The sequence below is a fragment of the Punica granatum genome, chromosome 3, assembly GCF_007655135.1.
Source record: "Punica granatum isolate Tunisia-2019 chromosome 3, ASM765513v2, whole genome shotgun sequence".
NCBI lineage: Eukaryota > Viridiplantae > Streptophyta > Magnoliopsida > Myrtales > Lythraceae > Punica > Punica granatum.
This window is the reverse complement of record NC_045129.1, coordinates 14,229,776-14,255,084: the sequence shown is the minus strand read 5'-3', so window position 1 is coordinate 14,255,084 and position 25,309 is coordinate 14,229,776. Positions and strand designations below refer to the sequence as shown.

Sequence of the window (25,309 nt, the reverse complement as noted above, 5' to 3'; positions counted from 1 at the left end):
TATATCTACGATCTATTGCCCAATATGCATAGTTAGACTAATCAAAACTTCATATTATATATATATATATACACACACACATATATATGTCACTAAACTTTTATTTAGTTAGACTTCCATAACATATACGGGTCGTAGTACGTATATTTCTAAGCAAGGACTCAATATTTCTTTCGCTCTACCATTGTTTTTTTCCGTGGAGTCATGGAAAGCATCATTGTGGATTCCGAAACGCATCCTTTAATATGTAAGACGATCCACCACTGTCCATAGCGACCATCATTCCCGAGCCTCTGTTGTTGTCACCGTCGTCGCTGCTGCGGCCACCACTACCATTGCCTTTCCTGACACCCTCACCACTGCCATTGCCTCAATCACCCTTACCACCCATGTTTCTCTTGCACAATAAATGTAACCGAAATAGTTCTCCGAGAGTAGGCGGATGAAGAGTGCAAAAATGAGAAGAGCAAATGGTATTCATAGATATATTGCATGCATAGTTTGATGAGATGATATTAATTGCTACCTTCAACGAAGTTTTTCTCTTTTCGTAAAACGATTCTTAGAATTGCTAAAGTTTTAATGTTTTGACAAGCATTATTGACTAAATTGAATAAGTTTACACCTAGTTGCGCATTAGTTAATTTTTTTAATGAGTTTTATCATTTATTAGCGTTCCAACATCCGTGCACGGGTCTTCGTTCTTCAAGTTGGACATTAGAGGTGTGAGTGATTAAGGCCGTGACCCAATAAGGTCATCTTGACGTGTATATATATATATATATATATATATATATATATATATACAATTTGGTACATGGAGGTGTCTCGATACACAATGATTTATATTAGAAAATGATATATCAAAATATATTTTAATACACCCCTCAATTTGTTGGGGCGTAGACACTAACAGATTACAATGGTTGGAATGAAAAAGAGACACCGAAAAATTCTTCATAAGGATGTCCGCCAGTTGTCTTGATGTCGGAACATAGCGAACATGAAGGTCCCCATGTTGTAATCTCTCCCGAACAAAGTGGTAATCCACGGCAATGTGCTTAAACCTTTAATGTTGTGCCGAATTAGAGGCGAGATAGGTAGCATTGATGTTGTCGCAGCAGACAATGACCAAACTTGGAGTGTGACGGCCAATATCGGAGAGTAATTGAGGAAGCCACAATGTCACTGCAATATAGAGCTCAGTATTCGGCCTCAGTGGAGCTTTTGGATACCGTGGGCTACTTCTTGGAGCATCAGGAGATAAGATTGGACCTAACGAAGACTTGCAAAGCGCTAGACCATGCGAGATGGTGCCCTTGAGGTAGAGCAAAATTTATTGGCAACTTGCAAGTGATTTGTTCGACGAGCATGCATAAACTGCCTAACCAAATTCACAGCAAAACAAATGTCAAGCGGATTGATTGTTATGTACTATAAGGCACCAACCATGCTCCTATACTCAGAGGGATCGGCTAATAATTCTCCATCACTCAATGATAGATTGCTACGAGACAATAAGGGAGTTTTAACTACAGTAGACTTGTCTAAGCCAAACCAAGCAAGCACAACATAAATGTATTTTTGCTAGGAGACAAAGAGAGTACCAGTGTTGCGGTTAGCCTGAACACCTAGAAAGAAGTGTAAGGGGCCAAGGTCCTTCATGGCAAATTCATCGGATAAAATTTTGACATAGCAATTTAGCAGGGAAGGAGAGCTACCAGTGAGAGTAATGTCGTCTGCATATAGTAGAAGGATGATGGTGCGCTAGCCATTTTGATATATGAAAAGAGAGGAATCTATAGGGCTGGAAACAAACCGAAGGGAGTGAAGAAATGTGCTAAAACAGGTGAACCTTGCCCTAGGCGCCTGCTTCAGACCATATAAGGATTTGTGAAGATGACATATATGGTTAGGAAATAAAGGATGAATGCAACCGGGGGGTTGACGCATGTAGACCTCCTCATTGAGATAGCCACGAAGGAATGCATTTTTAACATCTAATTGATTAATATCCCAGGATGAAGAATGAGCAAGGGCAAGAATTAATCAAATAGTAGAGGGCTTGACCACAGGACTAAATGTCTCATGGAAATCAATACCTGGTTTCTGCCGAAAACCCTAAGCAAGTAACTGAGCTTTGTAGTGATCAATGGAACCATTAACCCGATACTTAATTAGGAATTTCCATGTGCTTCTAATCACATTGGCTCAAGGATTTGTGTCATGACCCGGACCAAATAGTAGCTTAATCCCGATCATAACCACGCATAGCTGATCACTTTTTAAATTTGTTGAAGCATATAAAACCTTTTTTTTTTTGATAAATAAGATAGGGGGTTGTATTAATGCATAAAAGGTACATCGAGCTTTGGATAACCCTCAAACATACAAAAGGAAGGAAAATTTGACTTATTGCCAAGTACGCTTAAGTCATGAGCTTGAGAGTTATCCGAGCGTGGAGTCCAAGTACATTTCCAGTCCCAAAAAAGAACTAATAATCTAACGATATCGGAGACTAAAGGTTTGATTTCCCAAGGGGAGCGATGCGGAGAGATGATAGCGTCGATTAGCAGTAGGGCATCCGACCTAATCCAAATCTTTCGCCATCCTTGGTCAAGCGCCATGGAGATTGCGAGCAAGACTGCTCGGGCTTCAGCTTGCAGAGGAGAAGCCGTTTCTGCTTTAGAAATCCATGAGTGTGATATGGGCATGTTTGGTTGGCTTCAAGTTCCTGCAAGGGTAGCGTTTTCTGTGGTCCATGCAGCATCAGTGTGTATGAAGTTCCACTCTTCAGAGAGACTGCCTGCTTCCTCTTCACGTTGGCCAGATCCCGAATTGGGCTCAAAATGAGGCAGTGGTGACTGACAGGTGTTGTATTCTGTGAAAGCGCGTCTGATGCTGCAAAGGCAGTCGGATAGGTCAGCAATGCGTCCTGCAAATAAGACATCATTTCTTAGAGACCAGAGATGATATAAAATGATGGAACCATAAAGAGAGAAAGGTAAGCTGTTAGTCAAATGGCGAGAAATGGAAACAGGAGGATTCGCAATGAAGTTGACAATATCAGTAGATGTTATGCATGGGGTTGCTTCAGCGCATATATCCCATGGTGATTCCCTCCAAGCAACACGATAAAAGATGCATTCTCGGAAGAGATGTGTAAAGTTATCGGAGCTGGTACGACAAAGCGGACAAGGAGCATCGCTTTGAGAGAACCAGAGGAGGCATTCACTAGCAACTCTCCATAAATGGATTTTCAGGCGGTCATGAATCTTTAAGCTCCAAAGCTTTTTCCGGTTTGTGGTCAGGGTGGTGTTGAATCTGTGGTGCTGGTCTAGAAGATAGAAAGATTTGACACTGTGCGAGCCTGAAGAGGACGGAGTCCATACAATTGAATCACCATAATCTTCTAGAGGGATATGGATTTTCAAGATATTTCTTACCGTGCCTTGATCGAAGAGATTCAGGAGCAGAGGGGTGTTCCATCTTTTGGGATGGAAGAGCATTAGGTCACATACTTTGGTGTCTGGTTCGGCTTGTATACCTATACTCGGGATAGGTTTAAAGGACGGATTACCTAGGATCCAAGGGTCGTGCCATGCGGAGGTGGAACTGCCATTCCCAATGGAGAAACACGTACCTACCAGAAGTGTATTTCTGCACCATAGAAGTCCTTTCCAAATGCTTGAAGTGGAAGCTGGAGTGCGTTGGGAGGGTGCTAGGGGACTCCCATACTTGGCCTTCATCACTCGCGAGGCTAGGCTATTTGAGTTAAAGGTGAGGGCCCAAGCCGTTTTGGAAAGCATGGCGCGATTGGAGTCTTCAACCCTTCGAAAGCCTAAGCCTCCGGATGCTTTAGGCTAACATAGAGCGGCCCAGCTTTTTGGTGTGAAGGTATGTCCTATTTCTTTTGAGTTCCCCCACCAGAATCGACTTGTAGCTCAGTCAATTTCATTGAGAGTTGATCTAGGGAGCCGAAATAAGGACATTGTGTATATGGGGATTGAGGAGATAACTGAGTTCACTAATGTAGCCCTTCCCGCCCAAGATAGAGATTTAGCTTTCCAAGAGGATAACTTGTTTTTGATTTTATCAATAATGAATTGGAAGGAATCTTTTCGCTTCTTCTTGACAAGGAATGGGTTACCAAGGTAGCGGGAGTCTTCTTTGAGCTTTTTCATTCATTGCATCTTTGATATCTCTGCGAGAAGCGGCTGGAGTGTTCTTTGAGAAGTAAACTCCTGATTTTGCGAGGTTGACCTCTTGTCCCGACCATGAGCAGAATTTATCAAGAATATTCTTGACGTTATTTGTATCAGTGGTGGTTGCTCTTGCAAGAATTAGTAGGTCATCGGTGAACATTAGATGAGAGATTTTGGGCGCGCCTCTGCAGATTTGGATTCCTCTAATGGCTCCTTGCTCTTCAGCCCTATACATGAGACGAGACAATATCTCCATGGAAATGACGAAAAGATAGGGGGAGATTGGATCACCTTGTCTTAGACCTCTTTTTGGGGAAAAATATCCGTGTGGTGACCCATTTATGAGAATGGACATTGCGGAGGTGGAGATGCACTGGTGTATCCAGCTGATGAATTTATCATGAAAGCCAAATTGCTTGAGTACTGTAATTATGAAGCTCCACTCTAACTTGTCGAAGGCTTTCATTAAGTCAATCTTCATGGTGACCCAGCCTTTTCGAGCCCTTGATGTCTTCATTGTGTGGATGATTTCTTGTGCGAGAAGGCCATTTTCATTAATCCATCTTCCTTCAATGAAGGCAATCTGATTTGGCAAGATTAGTTTATGGAGTAGGGGTTTGAGCTTTTCTGCGATGACTTTGGATATAACTTTGTAACAGACGTTGCAGAGACTTATAGGCCGGAAATTCTTAAAGGTGGAAGCCTTTTTGGATTTGGGAACAAGGGTGATGAAGGTGTTGTTCCATTCCTTGAGGATTTTTCCAGAGATGAAGAAGCTTTGGACTGCCGATGTGAGGAGTGGCTTGATGATGTTGCCGTAGTGTTTGTAAACTAATGAAGGGATGCCGTCTGGTCCAGGCGCCTTGAGATTTGGTATGGAGTTTAGGGCATGGGTGATCTCTTCAAGGGATGGGGTGGAGGTAAGGAGGATGTTCTCTTCATTCGTGATGATAGGTTCCACTAATCCTTCAAGGTCTTCCGGGAAGGTAGGGGAAGTTGAGGTGAATAGGTCCTTGAAGTTTTTAAGGAAATATTCTCCGATGCTCTCAGGGTCTTCTATCCATTGATTCCCTTCTCCCTTTACAGCGGCGATATGATTTGTCCTCCGTCTGATGATGGTGGAGAGGTGAAAGAATTTGGAGTTTCTGTCGCCATTTTTTAGCCATAGTTCCCGAGATTTTGGTGCCAGATTAAGTCCTTCCTTAGTAAAATCTCATCAAGCTCAGCAAGCAGAGAGTCCTCCCTTTGTTTAGTAACAGGATTTGGAATATCACGCTGAAGCTCATCAAGTTCTTCAATGATACCTGCAATTTTAGTATCACAAAGGCCAAAACAATTTTTGTTCCAGTTTTTCAAATCCTTTTTCATGATTTTAAGTTTGGAGGAAAATTGGTAAGCCTTTGAGCCATTTATTTCGAAATTCCAGGCATTTTGAATCACTTCATTACTGCTTGGATCGCGAGTCCAAGCTTCTTCAAAACGGAAAGGTTTAGGGCGTTTAGTAGATTCCATCCAAAGCTTGACTAATATAGGTTATGATCAGATTTAAGGCTAGGCAGATGCAAAACACCAGCTTTAGGAAACAAGAGACGCCATTCATCATTTGCAATAGCACGATCAAGTCTTTGTTTGATATGAGCAAGCCCAGATTGTTTATTTCTCCAGGTAAAAGGATTTCCACTGAAACCTAGGTCAATGCAGCCCGAGAGGCTCATAAAATCATCAAGGTAGGGGCGGCTTGAGGAAACAAAAGGTTTTTCGCCCCTCTTATCATTGCTAGAGCAAATTTCATTAAAATCGCCAACAAGCAGCAAAGGGCGTTTAATATCAGTAGCAATGTTGGCTAGGCCAGCCCAGAAATTATGCTTTAAGTGAGCATATGGGGGGCCATATACACAAGTTACACACCAAGAGGCAGGTAAAATAGCATGATCAATGATAGCGTGGATATAATGAGAAGAGTGTTGGAGGATTTGTACCTTGAGCTCCGTGTTCCAAAGCAAGCATAGTCCTCCTGCTGATTTTGTAGCATCCACCGAGAAAATACCGTCCATCTTGCATCGCCGAGCTAGCTTCTTGCATCGATCAGAATTAATTTTAGTCTCGGATAGGAATATCATGCCGGGCTGGTGTTTATTTTGGAGGAGTCTCAATGCGCGAACTATCAGATCTCCTGCCATTCCCCGACAGTTCCAAGCGAGGAGACTCATGGGTAAGTTGGGGGCATGCTTGGGCCCACCTCTTCGGCCATTTGGATGTCATCGGGGGTGTCTCCATCTTCCATCTCCTCAACGTAATAGAGCAGATCGGGCTGCTGCCATGGGGATATTGCCATTCTGTTGTGGGGGGGGGGGGGGGGGGGCGGTGTAAGGAGCAGCTCGTTTAACTAGCTCTTTTGTAGGAAATTCAATTTTTCTTTTCCTGGTGAGTGGGTTGTAGAAAACAGCGTTGGCTAAAGGGAAAGGGAAGTTAGGCAAGTAATGGGCCGGATAAATTGGGCCCGTTGGGGAGTAATCGTGGGCCTGGCTGCTGGTGATTCCCAAGTAGAGGGAGTCCATTGGGCTGCTTTGCTGGCCAGTAAAATCCCAGGCTCGGCCCAGCTGAGATGGGCTTCCTTCGGCCTCCTCTTCAGGCCCGTCTTTCTGGGCTTTTCCTTCTAGGAGTGGACCGGAGCAAAGGTCCAAATCACTGGGATTCTTCAGTTCCCTATCGTACACAGAAGCTAGGGGGGATTGAGGAGATGTTTGAGCAACGGCTCCATCCTCAATGTCAGATTGGAGGTCAAAATCAGGGGCTAAAGCTGCAAGATTGTCAGGTATGTTGAAGATGATTTTGAATTTCAGTTTCTTGGGAGCGGTGTCGCCTCTGTGAGTTGGAGGTTTGGGGGAAAGGTAGGGGGTGTGCGGAGAACCGTTGGGTTCGGTGTCAGGTGCACCTGAGGGAGTGTTTGGAGGGGGAGAGTCAGGGACGGCAGCAACCTGAGGTGGTGGGAGGTCATTCTATGGGTCGTAAAGCATATAAAACCTGATGGACTTAAAATCGAGCATCTAATGGGAAGTGAGAGGGAAATGGAGAAACCGAAAGAGTATTTATACATGATCATTCAGAGCAAACTATACTTTACCCATAATGATAATATCAAATATATATATCCACACTGTTAAACAAACACAAGTGCAATCTCAAACTTAACTATACAACTTTGTATTCGCCTAATTGAAACACATTTATGAAACTTCCAAAGTGCCTCAATCAAAAAGATTCAAATGAGGTCCTTGAGCCATGTTTATACCTTCTCTCCAAAACTAGGACTTCAAAACACTTCCTGCAAATAAAATACTTGTATTTAGCCGAAAATTATTCTTGCCATTTATATAATTTACTTGCCTTATAAGTAATTTACTTGAAAATTTTCAAGTAAATTCTTGTATGTACTATATACATGCATGCATTTTAGGTGTATGTATGATACAATTTTTAGACAAATAGTGAAACAGATGGAATCTGTACGTGACAGAAAATTTTACACGAGTTACATACCATGTGGATAGCATTAAATAATTTAGCTGATGAAAATTCCCCTTTTTTCCTCAAATACTTTTTTATTTTCTGAAATAACAAATAAATTATATAATATCAAATCAAAATGTTGGACCAAAAAAAGAAAAATTATTGAGCAACTAAGTAAAACACTTTTCCAAATCTATATTTATATTTGGATATTCTATATATATATATATATATATATATATATATTAACTAGGTAGAACATACTTTTCCGTCCATTGAGATTTTGCTTAATTGCACTTCACCCCATTCTCAACCAAATAGACCCTCCACCGATTTGTTAATGGAAAAATTGATATTTTGCCCCATTGATCATATTGACCTAATAGAGAAAAAATATCTTGGTTCATTAATCTTTAGTTTATTTTTCGATTTTGTCCTAATTTATCTTTTTGTTCAATACTGTCCTTAAGATGACACAGTTAGACCATGTTTTGGTATCATAGTTTCAATCACCATTAAATCTATTGACATGCAATTTTTTTGCGAATTAGATTTTTTTAAAAAATTAAGAAAATATAGATAAGATATGAAAAGAACACTTGCGACGCTATACGAGATCGTCTATCACCTTTAAAATCTCAGTATTAGGATGAAGGCCTTGTTGGCAATCACACCACCACCCAAAGTTATAAACTGTGAAAATGATCATCTGTGAGTTATTCGGAATTTTGGTGGCATTTACTGTGGCACATAAGTTTCGTGTATAAATTTGTTGCAATGCAATTTTTCATGAATAATAAAATTAATATTTAAAAATTAATAAATAAAAAAAGAAAAGTCAATAAGGAGTAGGAGATGGATGGTACTACCACCACCTTGGTGCGTCATTGGGCCACTATTGGACAGTGTTCTACGGTGGGTGCTTGTGCAGGGTGATGGGGGCTAGGGGAGATTGGAGGGGCAACCGTAACCCACCCTAGATCACTGAGGACTTTAAAAGACAGTTATAATGGATGCCCCATACGATATTGTCATGCTTTATAATTTTATTTAAATATTTTTATTCACTAAATATTGTTTGCTAGTAGGCATGATTTCTCATTGTCCAATCTAGCAGTTTGGATATCGATCTTGAGGAGTCGATGCCTTGTCAACAGAAACCATTGCTCCAAACCATTGAGAGTCTCAACGGGTGCTCACAAGTACTCTTCTTTTTCTCCAATCTCGTTTTTTTTCAAAATATTACACATCAAATAAGTCTATCTAAAATTGAAACAGTAAGAACAAAGTTGATAAATTGCGTATGTTAAATATTAGAATAATTCAAAAGAAAAAAGAATTAGGGTGAAAGTGAAAAACAAATAAAGCATGAGGACCAAAAAAGTTGATCTTATCAAGTCAACAAGGTCAATTAAGTGAAGTGTTTATTTTGCTTAAGAATGTGATGGATTGTCATAAAGAAAAACCTCAAGGGATGTGAGTATATTTTATCCTAATTTTTAGATAGAAGAAAGTCACTTGAAACTCTTTCTCCCCCTTCTAACCTCGTCCAATACTTTACAAGTTTACAGCTTGAGGACCCTCATGTTCTTCATGCGCTTTGATTCTCGATATGTCTTCCTCATCCCTCATTCTTTGTAGATGCAAACCTTACTCCGTAATCCTCTATTAATCATAAACGGCACCAAACTGGAGAGATATGCAATACTTAAAGAATATTTAGAATACAGTTATCTAGTATATCAAGATATTCTTTTCAATTATCGAAAAAATATTTTATTTTTCAAAAATTTCTTTAATTTTATATCACTCCATAAAAATAATATAAACTAATATTGAAAATTCATTGAATATAATACTAATAATATATAGTAAAAATTCATTCAACTGAAATTGAAAGGTCAATTTTATGTGGAGTTATGAATAAATACACTAATCTTCTCTTCATGAATTAAATTAATCGAGTACTTCAAAGGTCAATAATCCCCAGGACTTCATGAACTCCCAGCAACGCGCGAAGCGGGTAATTACGCTAAAAACACTCTAGTGACTCTAAGGGGTTTCGAACTCGAGATCGAGTTGATACATGAGCTTCTCCTTAACCATTAGGTTAAACCCCATGGAGTTGTAAATTTTCTTTCCTCTAATGTTTTTGCTTAACTCCGAAAGAAAAGCCTATGTGATTCATTAAAATACAAAAAAGAAAATTACAAAAAATAAATAGGAAATAAGAGGATGAAGACTAGGAAAGGAGAAAGGTTAATGATAACTCAATATCGAACGTTGCTATCCAAGCGAGTTTTTCTTAATTGAAAATTGAAAACAAGAATGACGGAAACAAAAAAATAGATACGAGACAGAAATGAAAGAAGAGAAAAAGAAACTAATAGTATTAAAATAGAAAAAAAACATGTGGAGCTACTGGATGAAAACAATCCAATACAAAGATAATCAAATATGGTATTGTGTAATGGTGCACATCTTCGCCTAGTAACTAAAATATTCAAAGTTCAGATCATTCATGCCCATTTAATTACTGTTAGGATTTCTATTTTATTGTACTAGGCCCGTTGATCTCCATAAACAAAAATAATGAGCTAAATCGTAAAGCAATAAAAAATAGTGGGCCAAAATAGGAAAAAAATAGAAGGTGGACTGAAATAGAAAGACAGTCAAATTTAGTGGGCTAAAAGAATACTTTCATGAAAAAGAAAAGAATACTCTCAAATTTAGTGGGCTAAAAGAATACTTTCATGAAAAAGAAAAGAATACTTTCATGAAAAAGAAAAGAATACTCTCAAATTTAGTGGGCTAAAAGAATACTTTCATGAAAAAGAAAAGAATACTCTCCAATAAAAGAATACTCTCCAATAAAATCCATTGCCCTTTTTCTTATTGTGTTTGTCTCGGTTTTTCAGTTCCCCCAATTATTCCGGAGAAGAAGAACAAGGAGGAGGAGGAGGAGGAGGGCCAGAGCCCCAATCCCCCGTTCAATCTTCAGGAAATTGAGTCGAACCCCATGAAATCAATTCATAGGTAACCGATGAATCATGCTTCCTTTCTTTCATCTGTTTCCGTCCTGTTCATTGGATTGATTCTTCGATGAATCAATCGCTGGGTTGGTTTGTTTCAGGGTCCTTTGATCTCTGTTTCCTGAAGAAACAAAAGAAAAAGGAAAGCAAAAAGGTTTTTCGATTCGATTGAGTTTTCTCCTCGGCGGATCGATTTGCAGCTTCTGGGTCTTCCCCATACTGCATGCATGGGGTAAGTCTTCTCTTCTGGTTCTCATTTTCCTGTTTTTGGGGTTCGATCTCTTCTGGGACGATCTCTTCTATTAGGAGTTCAATGTCGGTTAGGTTCATTGAACATGAGATGATAGCTCATCGGGTTATTTCTTATTCAATATCCGAGTGCCGAGGCTTCCCGGAAAACCGGACATGCCCATTGGAAACAAGTTAGGCAATCGTGGGCATACAATCTTTTTCCTGTAGGTGTTGCTATTGTGAGATTGAGTTATTCTTTGTTCTCTGGGAAGATTGTTGCGAAAGGGTTTGATGAGTCCCACCTAATCTCGTTTTGCTCTGTCTACTACTGATTGATGATTCAAGAGCTTTAGATAGCCTATCTGTTTTTCATTTCGTGCAACCGTTGGGGAAAATGTCTGCATACGTTGTGAATAGATGAGATGTATAATGGCGTTAGTATTATAACTTCTTCATTGTAGGTGAGTTTTGTTGAAGCTAAAATTTGTCTGAAAATGGAAATTGGTTTTACTCTGCTCTGTAATGGATGGTACTATTAATAACATCATTCAAAGAAGGAATTGAAAGTTTACAATTTCAGTCGTTCCGTTGAGCAGAGTAAAGATGTCAATCCCGTCTGACAAATCTTTGGTGTGAAGTCCCCTGGTTCTGGTTGAACATGTACTCCCTATAAACAGAAAAAAGGGAGATAGAACTTTGTTGTTTCTAATTAAGAATAAGTAATTTAGGCAACTTTCTCCTTGTGTTCAGACTTCATTTCATTAAATTGAATTCTGTCCGTACTAGGACTTGGGCCTCCTTCATAACCGGAAAAAAAAAAAATTTGAATTCTGTCCACAATCATTGTGTATGGTCGATGGTAACAAATAATCAGTCTCTGCTGCTTCCTTTTCTTCTGGTAGTCGAGTCAACTGAAATGGGTTTTGATCACAATTTTGTTACTTTGTCGAATGCAGACTGTAATTTGTCTAGAATCATACTTGTGATCCAGTTGGCAGATGTGATCAGTATGAGAGGATCAGATGAATGATACCCTTCTCTTAGTTGTTCAATCCTTCTTCTCATGCTCTTTTTCCAGCCAAATCCTTCTTCTCATGGTCTTTTTTTGGCCAAGTCCTTCTTTTGTTCTTTTATTTTGGCCAAATCCGTCTTCTCTTGTTGGTGGTGGATGCTTTATATATATCTTTTTAAGTACTTGAAAATTAGTCTTGTTGACAAACCTCATGAGTAAGCTTCATAACTTCGGTGTCAAGCAGGCTTCTTGTGGTGACTAGTAGATTCTTATGTACATGCACCTACATGATTTGTAAGTTGTAACGGAACGGGATGTGATTTGTAACAGCGCAGTGGTTGTCTTGTATGCTGTTCAAAGCCCAAACTGATCTCTTCAGCTGGGCCCTTACCAGAGGGACAGGAATCTAGGGGACAGGATTTTTTTTGGAGCACGAGTGTTTCTGATATGGACTACAGTGCGGCACAGTCACAGGGCAGCATATCATCAATCAGCACATCAAACCAGACCCTCTATCAACATGGTGGTTTGGGGCCATCTGGAACTCCTGAGTCTGTTAATCACGGTTAAATGTTTCTCATGTTGTTTTGTAACTTCATCAACTTCTTTTTTTTTTATCTGATTCTGTTATGCACGTTGTAGCATAAATTTATATTAATGGGTTTGTCTGTTCTTTCCTTTTCTAGGTCTTCTTCTCTGGAACCAGACTAGGCAGCATTGGTTAAGTAATAAAAAAAATAAGACCCGACCACGGCAGGTCCGAGAACCTAAATTAAGGTGAGCTATATAAGGCATACACTGTGAGAGCAGATCTTTGATTAAATCTTGCTTCCAAAAGGAATAAAACACAGCACCTTGAACAGCTCCCAATGCATTCTATCAAGGGCAGATTTGTCGAGTGCCTATAATTTTCTAGATTATCCGTCACTGTTCCGTTTAGAATGGCCCCGGAATCGTTAAGTACGATACCGACTACAAATGCCTATACTTGCGCTTACCATCTCTCTCCTCGTGTGATACAAAAAATTTCTTGCATGTGCAGTTGGAATGTTACATACGAAAGCTTACTAGGAAGCAACAAGCCATTTCCCCAGCCCGTCCCTCTCTCTGTAAGACACTACTGTGAGAGAGATTGTATCTGTTCTTCTTTTCTTTCTTTTATGGGGGGTTAATAATGTTGTGCTACTTATAAGCTTAACCCTGGTGATGATGTCGTAAACAATGGCAGGAAATGGTCGATTTCCTCGTCAATGTGTGGGAACAAGAGGGTATGTATGACTGACACGAGGGAGTCGGGAACGCAGCTGAGTTGTTGGACAATCTCTTGAATTGTTTGTAGATTGTTGAAGCATATCGAATTCCCGGCAATGGTGGAATTTAGAGGGGGGGAGCCAGTTTTGTTTCTTCAGTGTCATACTGACTTGTGTAAACATTCCTTTGTGGTCTCCACTGTTGAGATTAATTTACAGAATCAAACTGCCTTTTGTGTCAAACATTGTTCTCTACTCTCCACTTCTCTAATGAGACAGTCAGTCGAGCGATGCAATTATCACTACCATGGTTGGAACTTATAATTATTTGATGTTCCAATGACATGGTAGCCACATGTTAACAAGATTCAGATAGTTGTAGCTCTAACATCGGGCAATGCTGCATAAAACTTGTACCGCTTGCGGCTGCGAGATCATCGGTTGGGCCCTTGCAGCAGACTGTAGTAGAGCACTTGGCAATTTCAGTGTCATAGATGTGCCTTTGTTACAGCAGTGGCAAAGTTGTAAATAGAGGTATTTTCAATGAAGAGGGGGGAAGGGAGACACGTGGCATATAAGACGGATTGCCATGTGGAATGATATTCCCATTTTCAGAAGCGTCTGCTCTGCTATCCATACATCTATAGCTAATCTCGAGGAAGAAAGGTGGGTTAATTTCAATGTGCCCCTCTATTTTAAAGGTGTTATCAAATTACATCCTATAGTTTAAAAATGGAGCAAATCGGGATGGAATCACGGGCCAGATGTTGTCCTGCTATCGGCTTCGGAAAAGTGAATAGACCACAAAATTCACAAGCATCTGTTTGTCTACGTTTTTCAATTTTGGTCGACCAAGTCCTCGATAACCAAGCATGCGCAGGAGTTCCCTGATCGACCCTCATATGCGGGATGGCATATATGCATACAGTGAAATTCTATCAAGATCTCATGGCGGGTAGTATAACAGCGCGAATGGAGATGATCTTTTAAACCCCGGGTGCAGATTAAGAAAACTTGAAAACAGCTGGGTGCAAATTGAGAAAACTTAAAACAACCTCGAGGAGCAAGTTGAAATAAACCCAAAAAAAGGCGTCAAATGTATGAAGACAGGCCAAGAACAATCTCGTCTTTGTGTCCTCATCACCACCTTTTCATATTTTTTGCCCTTTTTTTATTATTTTGTGCTGATTAAAACAAGGGTTATTAGCGGGCAATAAGACCTACCGGCATGGGAGTGTCCCACCATCAAGGCGCTAATGTGACCGATTATCCAGATCTCTCATGGGTTAATCGCGTCGCTATGTCCATTGTGGGAGTCACGCGTACAAGTCTTGGCTTAGGAAAATCTCGGCCTGATGATAGGGAAATCGAATATATGTGACTACAGTAGATTTGAGTTATGAATGATAGCTAGGATTATACATTACAAATACGTAATCACCTACTCTTGGGTTTCGTTTTTTCAATGCATTTTAGTATTTAAAAGTTTAACAGTCCCAATTAATTTAATCCGAGTCGATCAGCCGGTTAAGGAGCAAAACTCTCTCAATCATAAATTATTCTTATTAACAAAATTAAATCCAAGTTGATTGGTTGATTACGCTTTTTGTCCTCTTTTAGACAGTTTCTATCCCAACCCAGAAGCTATCCGATACTTCTCCAAAGCTCCAAACTCAGCTGGAGGCTGAAGCCGAAGCCTTTTCTCTAAATTCTCTGGTTTCCCTGTTTCTTTCTCTCATCACATCAAAGCATAACTATCCCATCTCCATCTCTGACACCCTCATACTCATTCACTTCGAAGGGAAGACTAATCCAAGCATCCTGCCATGGCCTTGGCTCGTTTTGCTCTGAGGAGCCTGCAGCAGAGGTTGGGCTCCTCGCCCTCCCCTGCATCCCTGGTCGGTCGGAACCTCAGGGAAAGGTCCCGCCCTGAGCTCGAAGGCTTTCAACGGATGATGGCAACTAACTCCGGCACTGAAAAGGCATCGGATGACAAGGAGGTGGCGGTGAGTGATGGCGGAGGCCGGAGGAGAAGGTTCAGCCTCTTCCCCCGCAGGAACCGCCGGAGGAGTCTGTGGCGCGACGATGATCGTGACTTTGTTCCCGAGCTCTATGGTGTCGTCATCGTGATCAACCTGATTTACGTTACTTTTCCGTATCTGCTTAGATAATATAATTGTGAACATGTTAATATATATGAATGTTTACTAGAGAACTGATGGAATTTTATATGCTCTATTGGGAAGAATTCTTTCCTTCGGGGCTCGGGAACGCGCTGATGCAGGCGACCGACAACATCAACAGGCTGTTCAACAGCATGAACATATCCCCCTGGCAGCTCGCGGGCAGCGTGAAGGAGAAGGACGACCACTACAAGATCCGCTACGAGGTCCCGGGGCTCACCAAGGACGACGTCAAGATCACCGTCCACGACGGGGTCCTCTCGATCCGAGGAGAGCAGAAGAAGGAAGAGGAGGAAGAAGCAGACGACGAGCGCTGGTCTGCCGCGAGCTATGGGTACTACAACACGAGCCTCGTCCTGCCCGAGGACGCCAAGGTGGACGAGATCAAGGCCGAGTTGAAGGACGGGGTCCTCAGTATTACTGTTCCTAGGACCGAGAAGCCTAAGAGGGAAGTGAAGGAGGTCAAAGTCCATTGAAGGGCAATTTAATAGTGTCTTTGCTACACTTACGTGGACTGTTGCTTTGGAGTGCTTTTATGCATGTATGTAATTTGAAAATTCGGAGGAATAATATCGTAGTTGTATGGTCGTATCGAATCCACGCGTATTCATGTAGGATTGGCTTTTCGGCTGGCTTGGTGCATCGACATTTTCTGAATGACCTTCGAAGCATCCGAATCTCTAATCGAGTACGGGAAAAATGAAGTATTTGTCAATAGTTATCAGCCCTTTAAGCATTTGCATGCAATTCCGCATACGATTAGCATTGAGCTTCCTCATGGAAAACTAAAGGTCGGCTTCCCAAGTCAACAACTCAGCCAAGGAGGAGCAAAATTTCAAGGTCTCATTCTCATTATCATTGGAATTTGAGATATTGAATTTGTCATGTTCCCAAAGGTGGAAGTTGGCTTACTGTCTCCAGAACAAACTCCATGAGCTATATAAATAAGATAACCTCTTTTTCCTTTTTCCAATTATGAAGAAGACTCGCGAGTATAATACAATGAAATAGAAATCTTAATAATTGATAAAGAGGTATGAATAATTTCATTAAGAATATCAAAATTGTAATCTTTTGATTGACATGCCAAGAATATACGTCATTATGTTATATCTTCCCTCCCTCTCAAATAAGCTCAAGTTTTACTTAATTTGCATTGCATGCTTGAAATGGTCAAATCTTGGTATTAACTTGATAAATAATCTTCTTTATTTTTGGTTTTTTGCCTGAGGATACTGTAGAAGAGAACTGACAGTTACATTGGTTGAATAATTGAAGGGCTCAGGTTGGACGCTTTCGGTGGACTAAAGAAAACTCCAAGCCATTCGCTTTTATCAGTTCTCTTCTCTTCTCTCCAAATAATAGTCTGATTATTATTCAGCTTTTTACATCTGCAAGCATTTAAGTTGGCCTCTTCCTCCATTGGAACCCAAGATCACAAAAAAGAGAAGAAAAGCTTCCCCACCCGAGTCAGCCAGTCCCCCCAAGAAACAGCCCTCTCCCAAGTCAATACAACAACACTTCCCATAGAAAGGAAACATAAATTTGTGTTCCCCCTTTGTCTGCTTGAAGCCCTCTTGGATTGGTTGGGAGGGTAGCCTCTGCATTGGTATCAGGGGACGTTGTCTCTGTCCCTTCCACAGGAAGCAGCCCTGCTACTCGGCCTCGATATAAATACGAGCCTGAAGCTGCCCCCGTCAACGCGCAGGGCCAAGAATGGGTGGAGAGCTTAGAATCAGAGTCTTCTTCATCCTCTCTGTCATTCTTGTTCTATCTACATCAGGTATAATCACTGTATACAATCCAGATTCAGCGCAGCGGTTAGCCATGTGTGAAGATTGAATTTTGATGTTCTTGATCCGATCTTTACTCTTCTTTGGCAGATGGGTCGCTGCTTCTGAACGTTAAAGGTGGGACCGCCGGAAGCTTGGGGCAGAGGAGGATGGTGGTGGGTTCGAGGCCGCCAGGGTGTGTAAACAAGTGCTTGAGTTGCAGACCGTGCATTGCGACTCTGGTGATCACGGGACGCAAGAAATTTGCCCAGGAAAGAGGGTTCAGGGCAAGCGCGAGGACTCAGAGTAGTGATGGAGACGACCACGGCGGCTACTACCTTCTTTCTTGGAAGTGCAGATGTGGAGATAAGATCTTCCAGCCATGAGAGAGTATTCATCATCAGCATAGTATGGCTGCTAACGGTTTCGGTGTAGGTTAGTGCGAAGATCATCTGGTGACATACCTGTAGTCTTGTCTGTCATTAACTTTCTGTAAAGGTCTTTTATCGGCGAATTCTGCGATGACGTTTCCTTTCCATCGTTACGTTTCCATGGCTATCGTAATTTACAGCACTCGTAACAGCAAGAACACTGCTTGAATATCGCAGCACAAAAGTGACGTGCATGGCACAAGAATGGAAGATATACCATTCTTTCTTTGGGCTTGAAATATTTCCAGGCAAACGCCTCTGGTTTAAGGTTGCGAGGAGCTATTTTAGAAACCTCGGGACTACTTCATTCTCTTATACGAATCTTTTATGAATTTGACATGCATATCAAATTTGAAAAGCACACAAGACTAGCAGTGATATATTATATATCACGATAAGCTTTCACAAACATAAATCATTAAGAAAAAGTAACCACGAGAATGTGACTTAATGGCAAATTGAACTCTCAGTGGATGGATTTTACCTGCAGTTTTAGAGTTTTGAAATCCATTGAAATCATCTCGTGGCCAAAGCCAAGCCAACCCCTAAAGGCGATTAGACTCATTTGATATATCATGGTTTCACCCAAAAAAAAAAAACACACTAAGCGGGCATGAGTTGGCTACAAAGGCATAACCAAAAATCCTGAAACCTTCTACCGAAAAAAAAAAAAAAAAAGACCCTGAAACTGGGCCAAGGTTTCTCGGCCCATTATAGCAGGATAACCTCTGTGGCCCATTTTAGCCCAGCCCATATTACGGTCGACACTCGGCAGCCGATATTTTTCATTTCTTTCCTCCGCTGGCCGGAGTAGAACCTCGTCTGCCGATTGTGGGAACTCTTTCCTGTGAAAATGGCGGCGGTTCTCTCTCCGACCCGCTCGCTACCGAACCCAGCCTTGCCTCCGGCCTCGTCCTCCGTCGACTCGATCCCTTCCTGGAGCCGCTTCCAGAATTCCTGCTTCCGGACAAGTTATTTCCCCGCTTCACCGATAATTCTTCACCGTCCATTTCTTCCCTATCCTCTCTCTCGGCCTGGCCTCTGCCGTGCGGCCTCTCCCGGGCCCGGGGAACCAGGCCCGCCCTCTGATGACCGCCCGTTGCGGCTGAAAGGTGCGTAATTCAGCCTGGAAGACTGACGTTGTTAAATTCCTGCACAATTGCTTGAATTCATCTTCTTGTTTTTCGCCTCCATGTGGTTGAGTTCCTAAAATTTAGGGTTGCAACATAGATCTGCTTATTCGATTGTTACCGTCAAAATTCAGCGTATTTATCCAGGTTTCTTAGCTAAAGAGTGAGAAATGAGCTGTTGATTTTGGGTAGGTGTCGAGGACAGTACATTAGACTAACAATGCATCATAGGGATGGAACTGCTGCAGGAGTAAGTAACTATACAAGGATTGAGTTCAAGTGATAGTTTTGTTGTACAAATGAGCTAGCAGTTTTGTCTCTCCTCGATTGTTCTCTCCGGCTTGGTGTTCGCATTCATCAATTTTGAGTTCTGTAGATATTTATCGTATGAATTCTTTACACCATTCTTTCGGCGGACTTATTCCTAAAGCTCTTACTTGCGGCCAAGCGATTTGCTCCCATTAGATGGAGAGATGCAGTTCCCTCTACCATTTTAATTTCCTTGTTTTTTATATTGAGACCACCGAGCTAGTGTAGTGATTAACTGTAATGTCTATGTCCTAAGGCAGTAATCTTTCATTTTAGGAAAGTCATTTTGACGGTCCTCATGTGATCTATTGTGAAATTTCTTGGAAGTACTTTACAGTGCATCCCTCCTGGCCTATCTCAGCTCAAATTAACAAGACATGCATTTCAAGGTGGTTCTGCATTGATTTTACACATAATCATGTGGGGCGTCATTTTTCCTATGCAATTTGCTGAGCTCGTGATATATATGCCCTACTTGTAATTATGCCTTTGATATCTTTATTTATTCATGTTCCTCCTGAAATTCTTGGAACAGGTATTGGGTCATCTCTTTCTAAACTTACGAGCACAGTACAAATTTTCTTTGCTGTTCTTTTCTGGATGTCTTTGTTTTTCTGGGCTTCCGCGTGGGATGGGAGGAATAGACCGAACAATGGCTCGGGAGGATTTAGGAGATGATGCTACTTGCTTCCATTGCTTCTGTACATAATAGAAGATACAGTGGAGTAGAGTTAGATGACGAGAAGACTTGTACCTTTCTCCCTGCATATGGCAATCATACGCTTCATTGCCATTGTAGGTCATTGGTGTTCGGAAACTTACACCATGATGTTCGACCAATGATGGTTTGGTCTTTGTCTATCAGTTAATACACATAAGATTTTAATCGACATCCACTATTTGAAAGATATTTTTAGATCGATCGCTTTCTGTGTTATATTTCCCTTTTCCATTGCTCGTTTGAAATCTCCATTGATTCTTTTCTTCGAAAATTGTGGGAGAATGTGGAGTCGGACATTTTTGCTAAAAATCTCATGGCAGTTAACTTGAATAGATGAAGATGAGTTTTCCCATTTTGGGAAAGGGGACCTCTTGATATAGGAAGCAGCCTTTGCATTTGTTGAAATTTATTAACATTTGAATTGTTGGGAAAAAAAGTAACCTCTGAATTGATGGTCATAGTGGTAATTCTGACTAAATAATTATCTGCTGTATGTCTTTGCATCTCTCGGTTAGGTGCCATTCGTCCTTTTATATTATCAATTTTATTTGTTTTTATTTATTAATTTCTATCCTATCATAAGGAGAGGAAAAAATCTCGTCCCATTTTTTCTATGCCACGTATTTCAATTATTAAGGATAATTTATTTGGGGTTAATTTGGTCAAACCATTTCTCACTAATCAAATTAGCTTTTATGTGCGAAAGGGGTTAGTACAAGCGGTTCGACGCTTGTTTTGCTTGAGCAAGGTCTCGGATTCGAGTCTTTATGAATACAGAAAATTCACGCCGAGAGAGCTTTACTCTTTAGTGAATCAATCTGGCTCGACTGTATTAGTCGGGACTTGATTGGGCTTTCGGACATATCAGGATTCATATTGAAAAAAAAAAAAAAACTTTTTATGTCTGCATAAGATCAATCCAGTGAATCATTTAGCTATAAAATGCATCCAGTTAGTAGTGTTATTTGCTTAATGATTTGAGTGCCTTTGTCAAATGGATGTCATATTTTCCCAGTCGGGATTATTTAGCTCATCAACTGAAAGAACACGGGGCATGTGGGATATCAACGTCCCTTAATAGATACATTGAAATTTATTGATTGTGCACTTCCCTCTAACTAATTTGTATGATGAAAATTTCAGTTAAAGACATCAAGCAATGGATGGACGTGTCTAAATTAATTAATTCATAACGAAATTGAAAAAGGATCCGAAGTTATTATACGAGGCTGTCCCACAAATCTTTGGTAATGCGAATCAGATCTAATTGGATTCTTCCGGGTCATTTCTGATATTTTTCATTTAAGCCCGTTTTAGGTTCCTGCCTATTCCTTCCCATTGCCAATTTGATTCTTACAAGGTCTTTACACAGTATAGTTCTATCAGTACCAACGCGGATCAATTTAGATACTTCGATGCGTATTTTTTTCAATGTGGATTAATTCATATAGTTTGACATCTATTTTTGTAATAATGTTATGTTCGAATCTTGTGAATGAAAAAAAAAAGTCCGATTGGAGAAATTCTACTCCTTATTGAGTCAACTCAACTTGAACCTGGGTTATCTAGGACTCATTGAATTTGTGGATACCCAATACAAATCGAGGACGTTCTTTTGCTGATATTATTACCAATAATAATATGACGTTCATAAGATCCCAGGTGGGTGTTGATCAGCTTATCCAATCATTTTTCCATTCTGACATGCGCCCGTATTATTATTATTATTATTATTGGCAAATCCCCTGCAAAAAATTGATCCAAGATGTTGCAGGTGATCAACATTTGTCTGTTAAAGAAATCAGAGAAGCTCTCATCAATTGTGAACTTTTTTCGGGTGATTATTATGTCCAACCATTAATTTTTCGATTTCTTGGGTACATGTTTTCAGATGGCACATTCAGCGCTTGGGGTACTGCAAGAGCCTAAAGTAGCTGGGGGGGGGGGGGGGGGGAGAGAACTGAACAGAAGAACAGAGATTTTATTACTTCTTGTACATTCCAAAAAATTTTGCACATACAAGGTCAGGTGAAAGTTACAAACTACTCTATGCTTCGATCTCCAAACTTATACTAAAGCCGGAACTCAGAGAAGAAACGAATTAAGCCGAAACCATTGCCGAGGAAGATGCTCAACCAATACATCCAAAACAAATCTAAAATATATATATTGCTTAAAGGGGGAGAAAAGATCCAATTCTCAAGCTGCAACTCGGGTTTCCTCTGCTTCACGATCCTGTGAAGGAATATCGAATCTAATGCTTCGTGTAACATCGAAGAAGTGCTTCACTGCTTCTTCTGGGGTCCCAACAAGGACGCCGTGCCCCAGGTTAAGAATGTGCCCCGTCTGTCCCGCACATTTCACAACCCTGAGAAAGACATTTGTGTTAGTCGAAGATTCAGATGTGAAAATTCATCGTTGATTTCAATCTTGGAATTTTGTCTACATAGAGCCAAATCTTCATTTTCCTTCTCCTACAAAATGGAAAACATGGCAAAATGATGCAACTAAATGGTTCTTAAGAGACCTGTGAATTTCGTCGGTCAGAGCAGGAAGAGGTGAGAACAAGCATGCAGGGTCCACATTTCCCTGCACGCTGACTCCAGGACCTAGTCTTCTTCTCGCATCAGCCATATCAATCGTCCAGTCGAGCCCGATGACATCCACTCCAGTTCCTTTCATCCGCTCTAGAAGGCCCCCATTACCGTTGATGTAGAGCACAAGCGGCGTTCCAGGGCATTTTTGCCTTACCACACCTACGATCTGCATGTTCCCAGGCTAGGTGTGAAGATACAAAAACAAGAACAGAATAACAAAGAATTGGTACAAACCAAATTTTTCCGTGCATCAAGTTATGTTTGGCCTCTTCATAAAGCCCAAGTGGACTAGAAAGCAAAACCAATTGTGGCTCCTTCAACCGCGCAACCACCATGGGTATCGATGCAATGTGATTTCTCAGTAAAATAAAACGATAATATCCTACCACTATATGATCAAGATCCATACGTAGTCCAGCCCATTCCTTTAATTTCAGCACCCTAAAGATGATTCCCGAGCTAGATGAAATCATGAAACCACAAGTTCAGAGCTCATTCTAGCTTTTTATAGAAGCAATTCAGGTAGGATGAGACGAGGAATATCAGCTCCAATAAATCATACATAAGCACAATAAAGATTCAATTCCACAAAAAATTTTCAAGTTCGACATTTTCATCACATAAGATGCAAAATGGTGCTAAAATGCAACAGATTAGGACTTGGATTTACCTCTTCAATGTAAGGTTTTGACCACTGTTCCCACACATGGGGTGGGAGTTGCCCACCCCACGAGTCAAATATCTGAATGCAGTGGGCCCCAGACTCGACTTGGAAGATAACATACTCAGAGATGGCCTGAGCCAAATGGGACAGAATAGCCCTTAAGATATGCGGAGCGGTGTGGCACATGCTCTTGATGGTCTTATACGTCCGAGTGGTTCCCCCTTCTACTATGTATGTCGCAATTGTCCATGGTGCCCCGACAAAACCTAAGAGAGTAGCCTGCCCTTCGATCTTTTGTGAAGAAACATATTCAAGTTCAGAAGGGTAAACTGCAAGTAAAAGGGCACTTTCCCCTTTTTTCAGGCAGTGATGATGAAACACTAAAAAATGCAGTCATCTTGTAATTGTCAGTCCCTGCATTACAAATATGAAGAATACCTCTTTGCGTAGAATCCTGAGGGACTCCCCAACAAATTGAAGCTTCCCCAGGTCAAGAGGATGCAAAGCGTTCAGGCCTTCCTCGGAGCGAATTGGCGACTGAATCACTGGACCCCTGTCATCTTCAATGTCGAAAGGGACACCAAAAGCAGGTAGAGGGGTGAGTATATCCGAGAAAAGGATAACTCCATCGGGTCGAAAAGCCTCCCAGGGCTGCAATGAGATTTCCACAATGAGATCAGTGGTCTCTGACCTCTCCCTAAAGGACGGGTGCTTCTTGGCAAGCTTTTGGTAGGCTGCCATGTACCTTCCCGCCTGTCTCATCATCCAAGCAGGAGGGCGAATCACGGGGTCTCCTCTTGCGGCTTTCACCAGGAGCGGGTCTGCTTATTGGATGAAGGGAATTAACATGAAAAAGCTAGAAATGGGTCGCTTCCCATCCTCTTTACCATACATCATGTATAATCTTGTCGTTTTAAGAAACATGCACGATATGCGTCACACTCATAAACCACTGTAGGAGTTATCTAAGATTGAGTATGTTTCAGTAAAGTTCCAGTTTTCTGTCTCCATTTCTTCACTAGGAGCACCACATTAATCCTCGACACATTCAAAGATACAATGCAGAAAATTACCAAAGTTCCCCCAACAGGCTTCACAGCATTTTCCTATCGAATCATGGCCACTATGCGTTTGTTGGCATATAACTGTTGAGCATAAGATTTGCTATGGCAGAGACACCTCTGAAAATATTTTGATAGTATTCCATTTCCGAAAAAATCATCTTATCTTCCGACACAAGAATCAGTTCACTAAGCCGACCCGAGTTTCCATCGCCCCGTCAAAGTACATTGATCATTCATCAATTTCAGGCAGCCCGAAAAATGGGATGCTGGAAAGAACATCAAGAATTAAAAGTAGAGTTTCTATTGAAGTTCACACCTTTCAGCAAGAAATGCAAAAACCTTCTAAGTTATAGGCTGAAAAATTCAGCTCAAATTGGAACGACCAACCAGCACCAAGACGACGACGAGGAGCAGAGCAGAAACCACCCAGTCAAGAGGATTACAAGAGAATGATTAGCGATACCTGTAGAGGACGACGCAGAAGAACAGAAGACCCGAAATTTCTTGTAGCCATTTCTGGGTTTGGATGAAGAAACCAAGACTTTCTCCTTCAGACCATTGTGGTCAAGCCCAGTGAGTAGCCGGGAAGAACCGCAAGCACTGCACGGACCCAATTGCAGAGTTGAAGAAGAGAGCACCATTAGAGAGACAGACCTTCAACTTTGGGGGTGGGGGAATGGGGCTTCCACCTCCTCTTCTTCCCCACTTCTTGTCTGGGTCTCTGCCTCTGGTCGTGCTTTATCTGCTGGCTAAGCTCGCAAGTGATCGGGGAGAAAGCGACGGGGAAGTGTTAGTATTTGCAGCTCGCGGTGGAGCAGCTTGTGCTGGTCTCGATCGAGAGGGCGGCGGCGAGAAGAGGGAGACGATGGGATAAAGCACAGAAGCGGAGGCGACGGGCTGAGGGGTCGGTCTCGTCGGCCTCGGGTGGGTTGGGGAAGGCCGAAGGGACAGAGCCAAAGAAGATAAGGAGAAGGACGATTTGGCAGCGGAAAAAATCTCCGGTCATACCTCCGGTCCACTCCCTCTTCACTTTTTCAAAATTTTAAAAATGCCCCTATCTTTTCATTATTTTCAAAATTTCCCCATATTTTAGAATTTGGGGTGTTTTTCAAAGAAAAATAATTCGGGGCATCTTTTAGAAAAAAAGATTAGAAATAGAAGAGTGGAGCAGACCACTGAGCTGGTGATTAACAGTAAT

The 25,309-nt window shown here is 41.3% G+C and overlaps 5 protein-coding genes across 7 annotated transcripts; 4 read left to right on the top strand and 1 right to left on the bottom strand.

Annotated features, from left to right (window-relative positions):
- The first annotated feature begins 10,570 nt into the window (after positions 1–10,570).
- On the top strand, positions 10,571–13,483 carry LOC116201858. 2 transcript variants are annotated; one of them, XM_031533294.1, is made up of 6 exons: positions 10,571–10,751; positions 10,849–10,979; positions 12,326–12,555; positions 12,677–12,767; positions 13,033–13,099; positions 13,219–13,483. In XM_031533294.1, exons 2-6 carry the CDS (start codon positions 10,975–10,977, stop codon positions 13,270–13,272), a joined length of 447 nt encoding a protein of 148 aa, XP_031389154.1. In that variant the 5' UTR covers positions 10,571–10,751; positions 10,849–10,974; the 3' UTR covers positions 13,273–13,483. The 2 variants fall into 2 exon arrangements, with proteins under 2 accessions (XP_031389154.1, XP_031389152.1); XM_031533292.1 differs by having other exon boundaries at positions 10,573–10,751; positions 12,321–12,555.
- Positions 13,484–15,066: 1,583 nt separating this feature from the next.
- On the top strand, positions 15,067–16,037 carry LOC116198750 (26.5 kDa heat shock protein, mitochondrial). Its single transcript, XM_031528978.1, has 2 exons — positions 15,067–15,355; positions 15,487–16,037. Exons 1-2 carry the CDS (start codon positions 15,067–15,069, stop codon positions 15,897–15,899), a joined length of 702 nt encoding a protein of 233 aa, XP_031384838.1. The 3' UTR covers positions 15,900–16,037.
- A 762-nt stretch (positions 16,038–16,799) lies between these two features.
- Positions 16,800–17,795, top strand: LOC116201459 (EPIDERMAL PATTERNING FACTOR-like protein 8). Its single transcript, XM_031532706.1, has 2 exons — positions 16,800–17,206; positions 17,307–17,795. Exons 1-2 carry the CDS (start codon positions 17,140–17,142, stop codon positions 17,579–17,581), a joined length of 342 nt encoding a protein of 113 aa, XP_031388566.1. The 5' UTR covers positions 16,800–17,139; the 3' UTR covers positions 17,582–17,795.
- Positions 17,796–18,418: 623 nt separating this feature from the next.
- Positions 18,419–19,995, top strand: LOC116200175. Its single transcript, XM_031530921.1, has 2 exons — positions 18,419–18,738; positions 19,601–19,995. Exons 1-2 carry the CDS (start codon positions 18,480–18,482, stop codon positions 19,741–19,743), a joined length of 402 nt encoding a protein of 133 aa, XP_031386781.1. The 5' UTR covers positions 18,419–18,479; the 3' UTR covers positions 19,744–19,995.
- Positions 19,996–21,747: 1,752 nt separating this feature from the next.
- Positions 21,748–25,104, bottom strand: LOC116200174 (uroporphyrinogen decarboxylase 1, chloroplastic). Of its 2 annotated transcripts, XM_031530920.1 has the most exons (6): positions 24,575–25,104; positions 23,739–23,868; positions 23,486–23,600; positions 23,054–23,338; positions 22,314–22,549; positions 21,748–22,154 (listed from the first exon to the last, which is right to left on the bottom strand). In XM_031530920.1, exons 1-6 carry the CDS (start codon positions 24,750–24,752, stop codon positions 21,986–21,988), a joined length of 1,113 nt encoding a protein of 370 aa, XP_031386780.1. In that variant the 5' UTR covers positions 24,753–25,104; the 3' UTR covers positions 21,748–21,985. The 2 variants fall into 2 exon arrangements, with proteins under 2 accessions (XP_031386780.1, XP_031386779.1); XM_031530919.1 differs by having other exon boundaries at positions 23,486–23,868.
- Between the last annotated feature and the right edge of the window lie 205 nt (positions 25,105–25,309).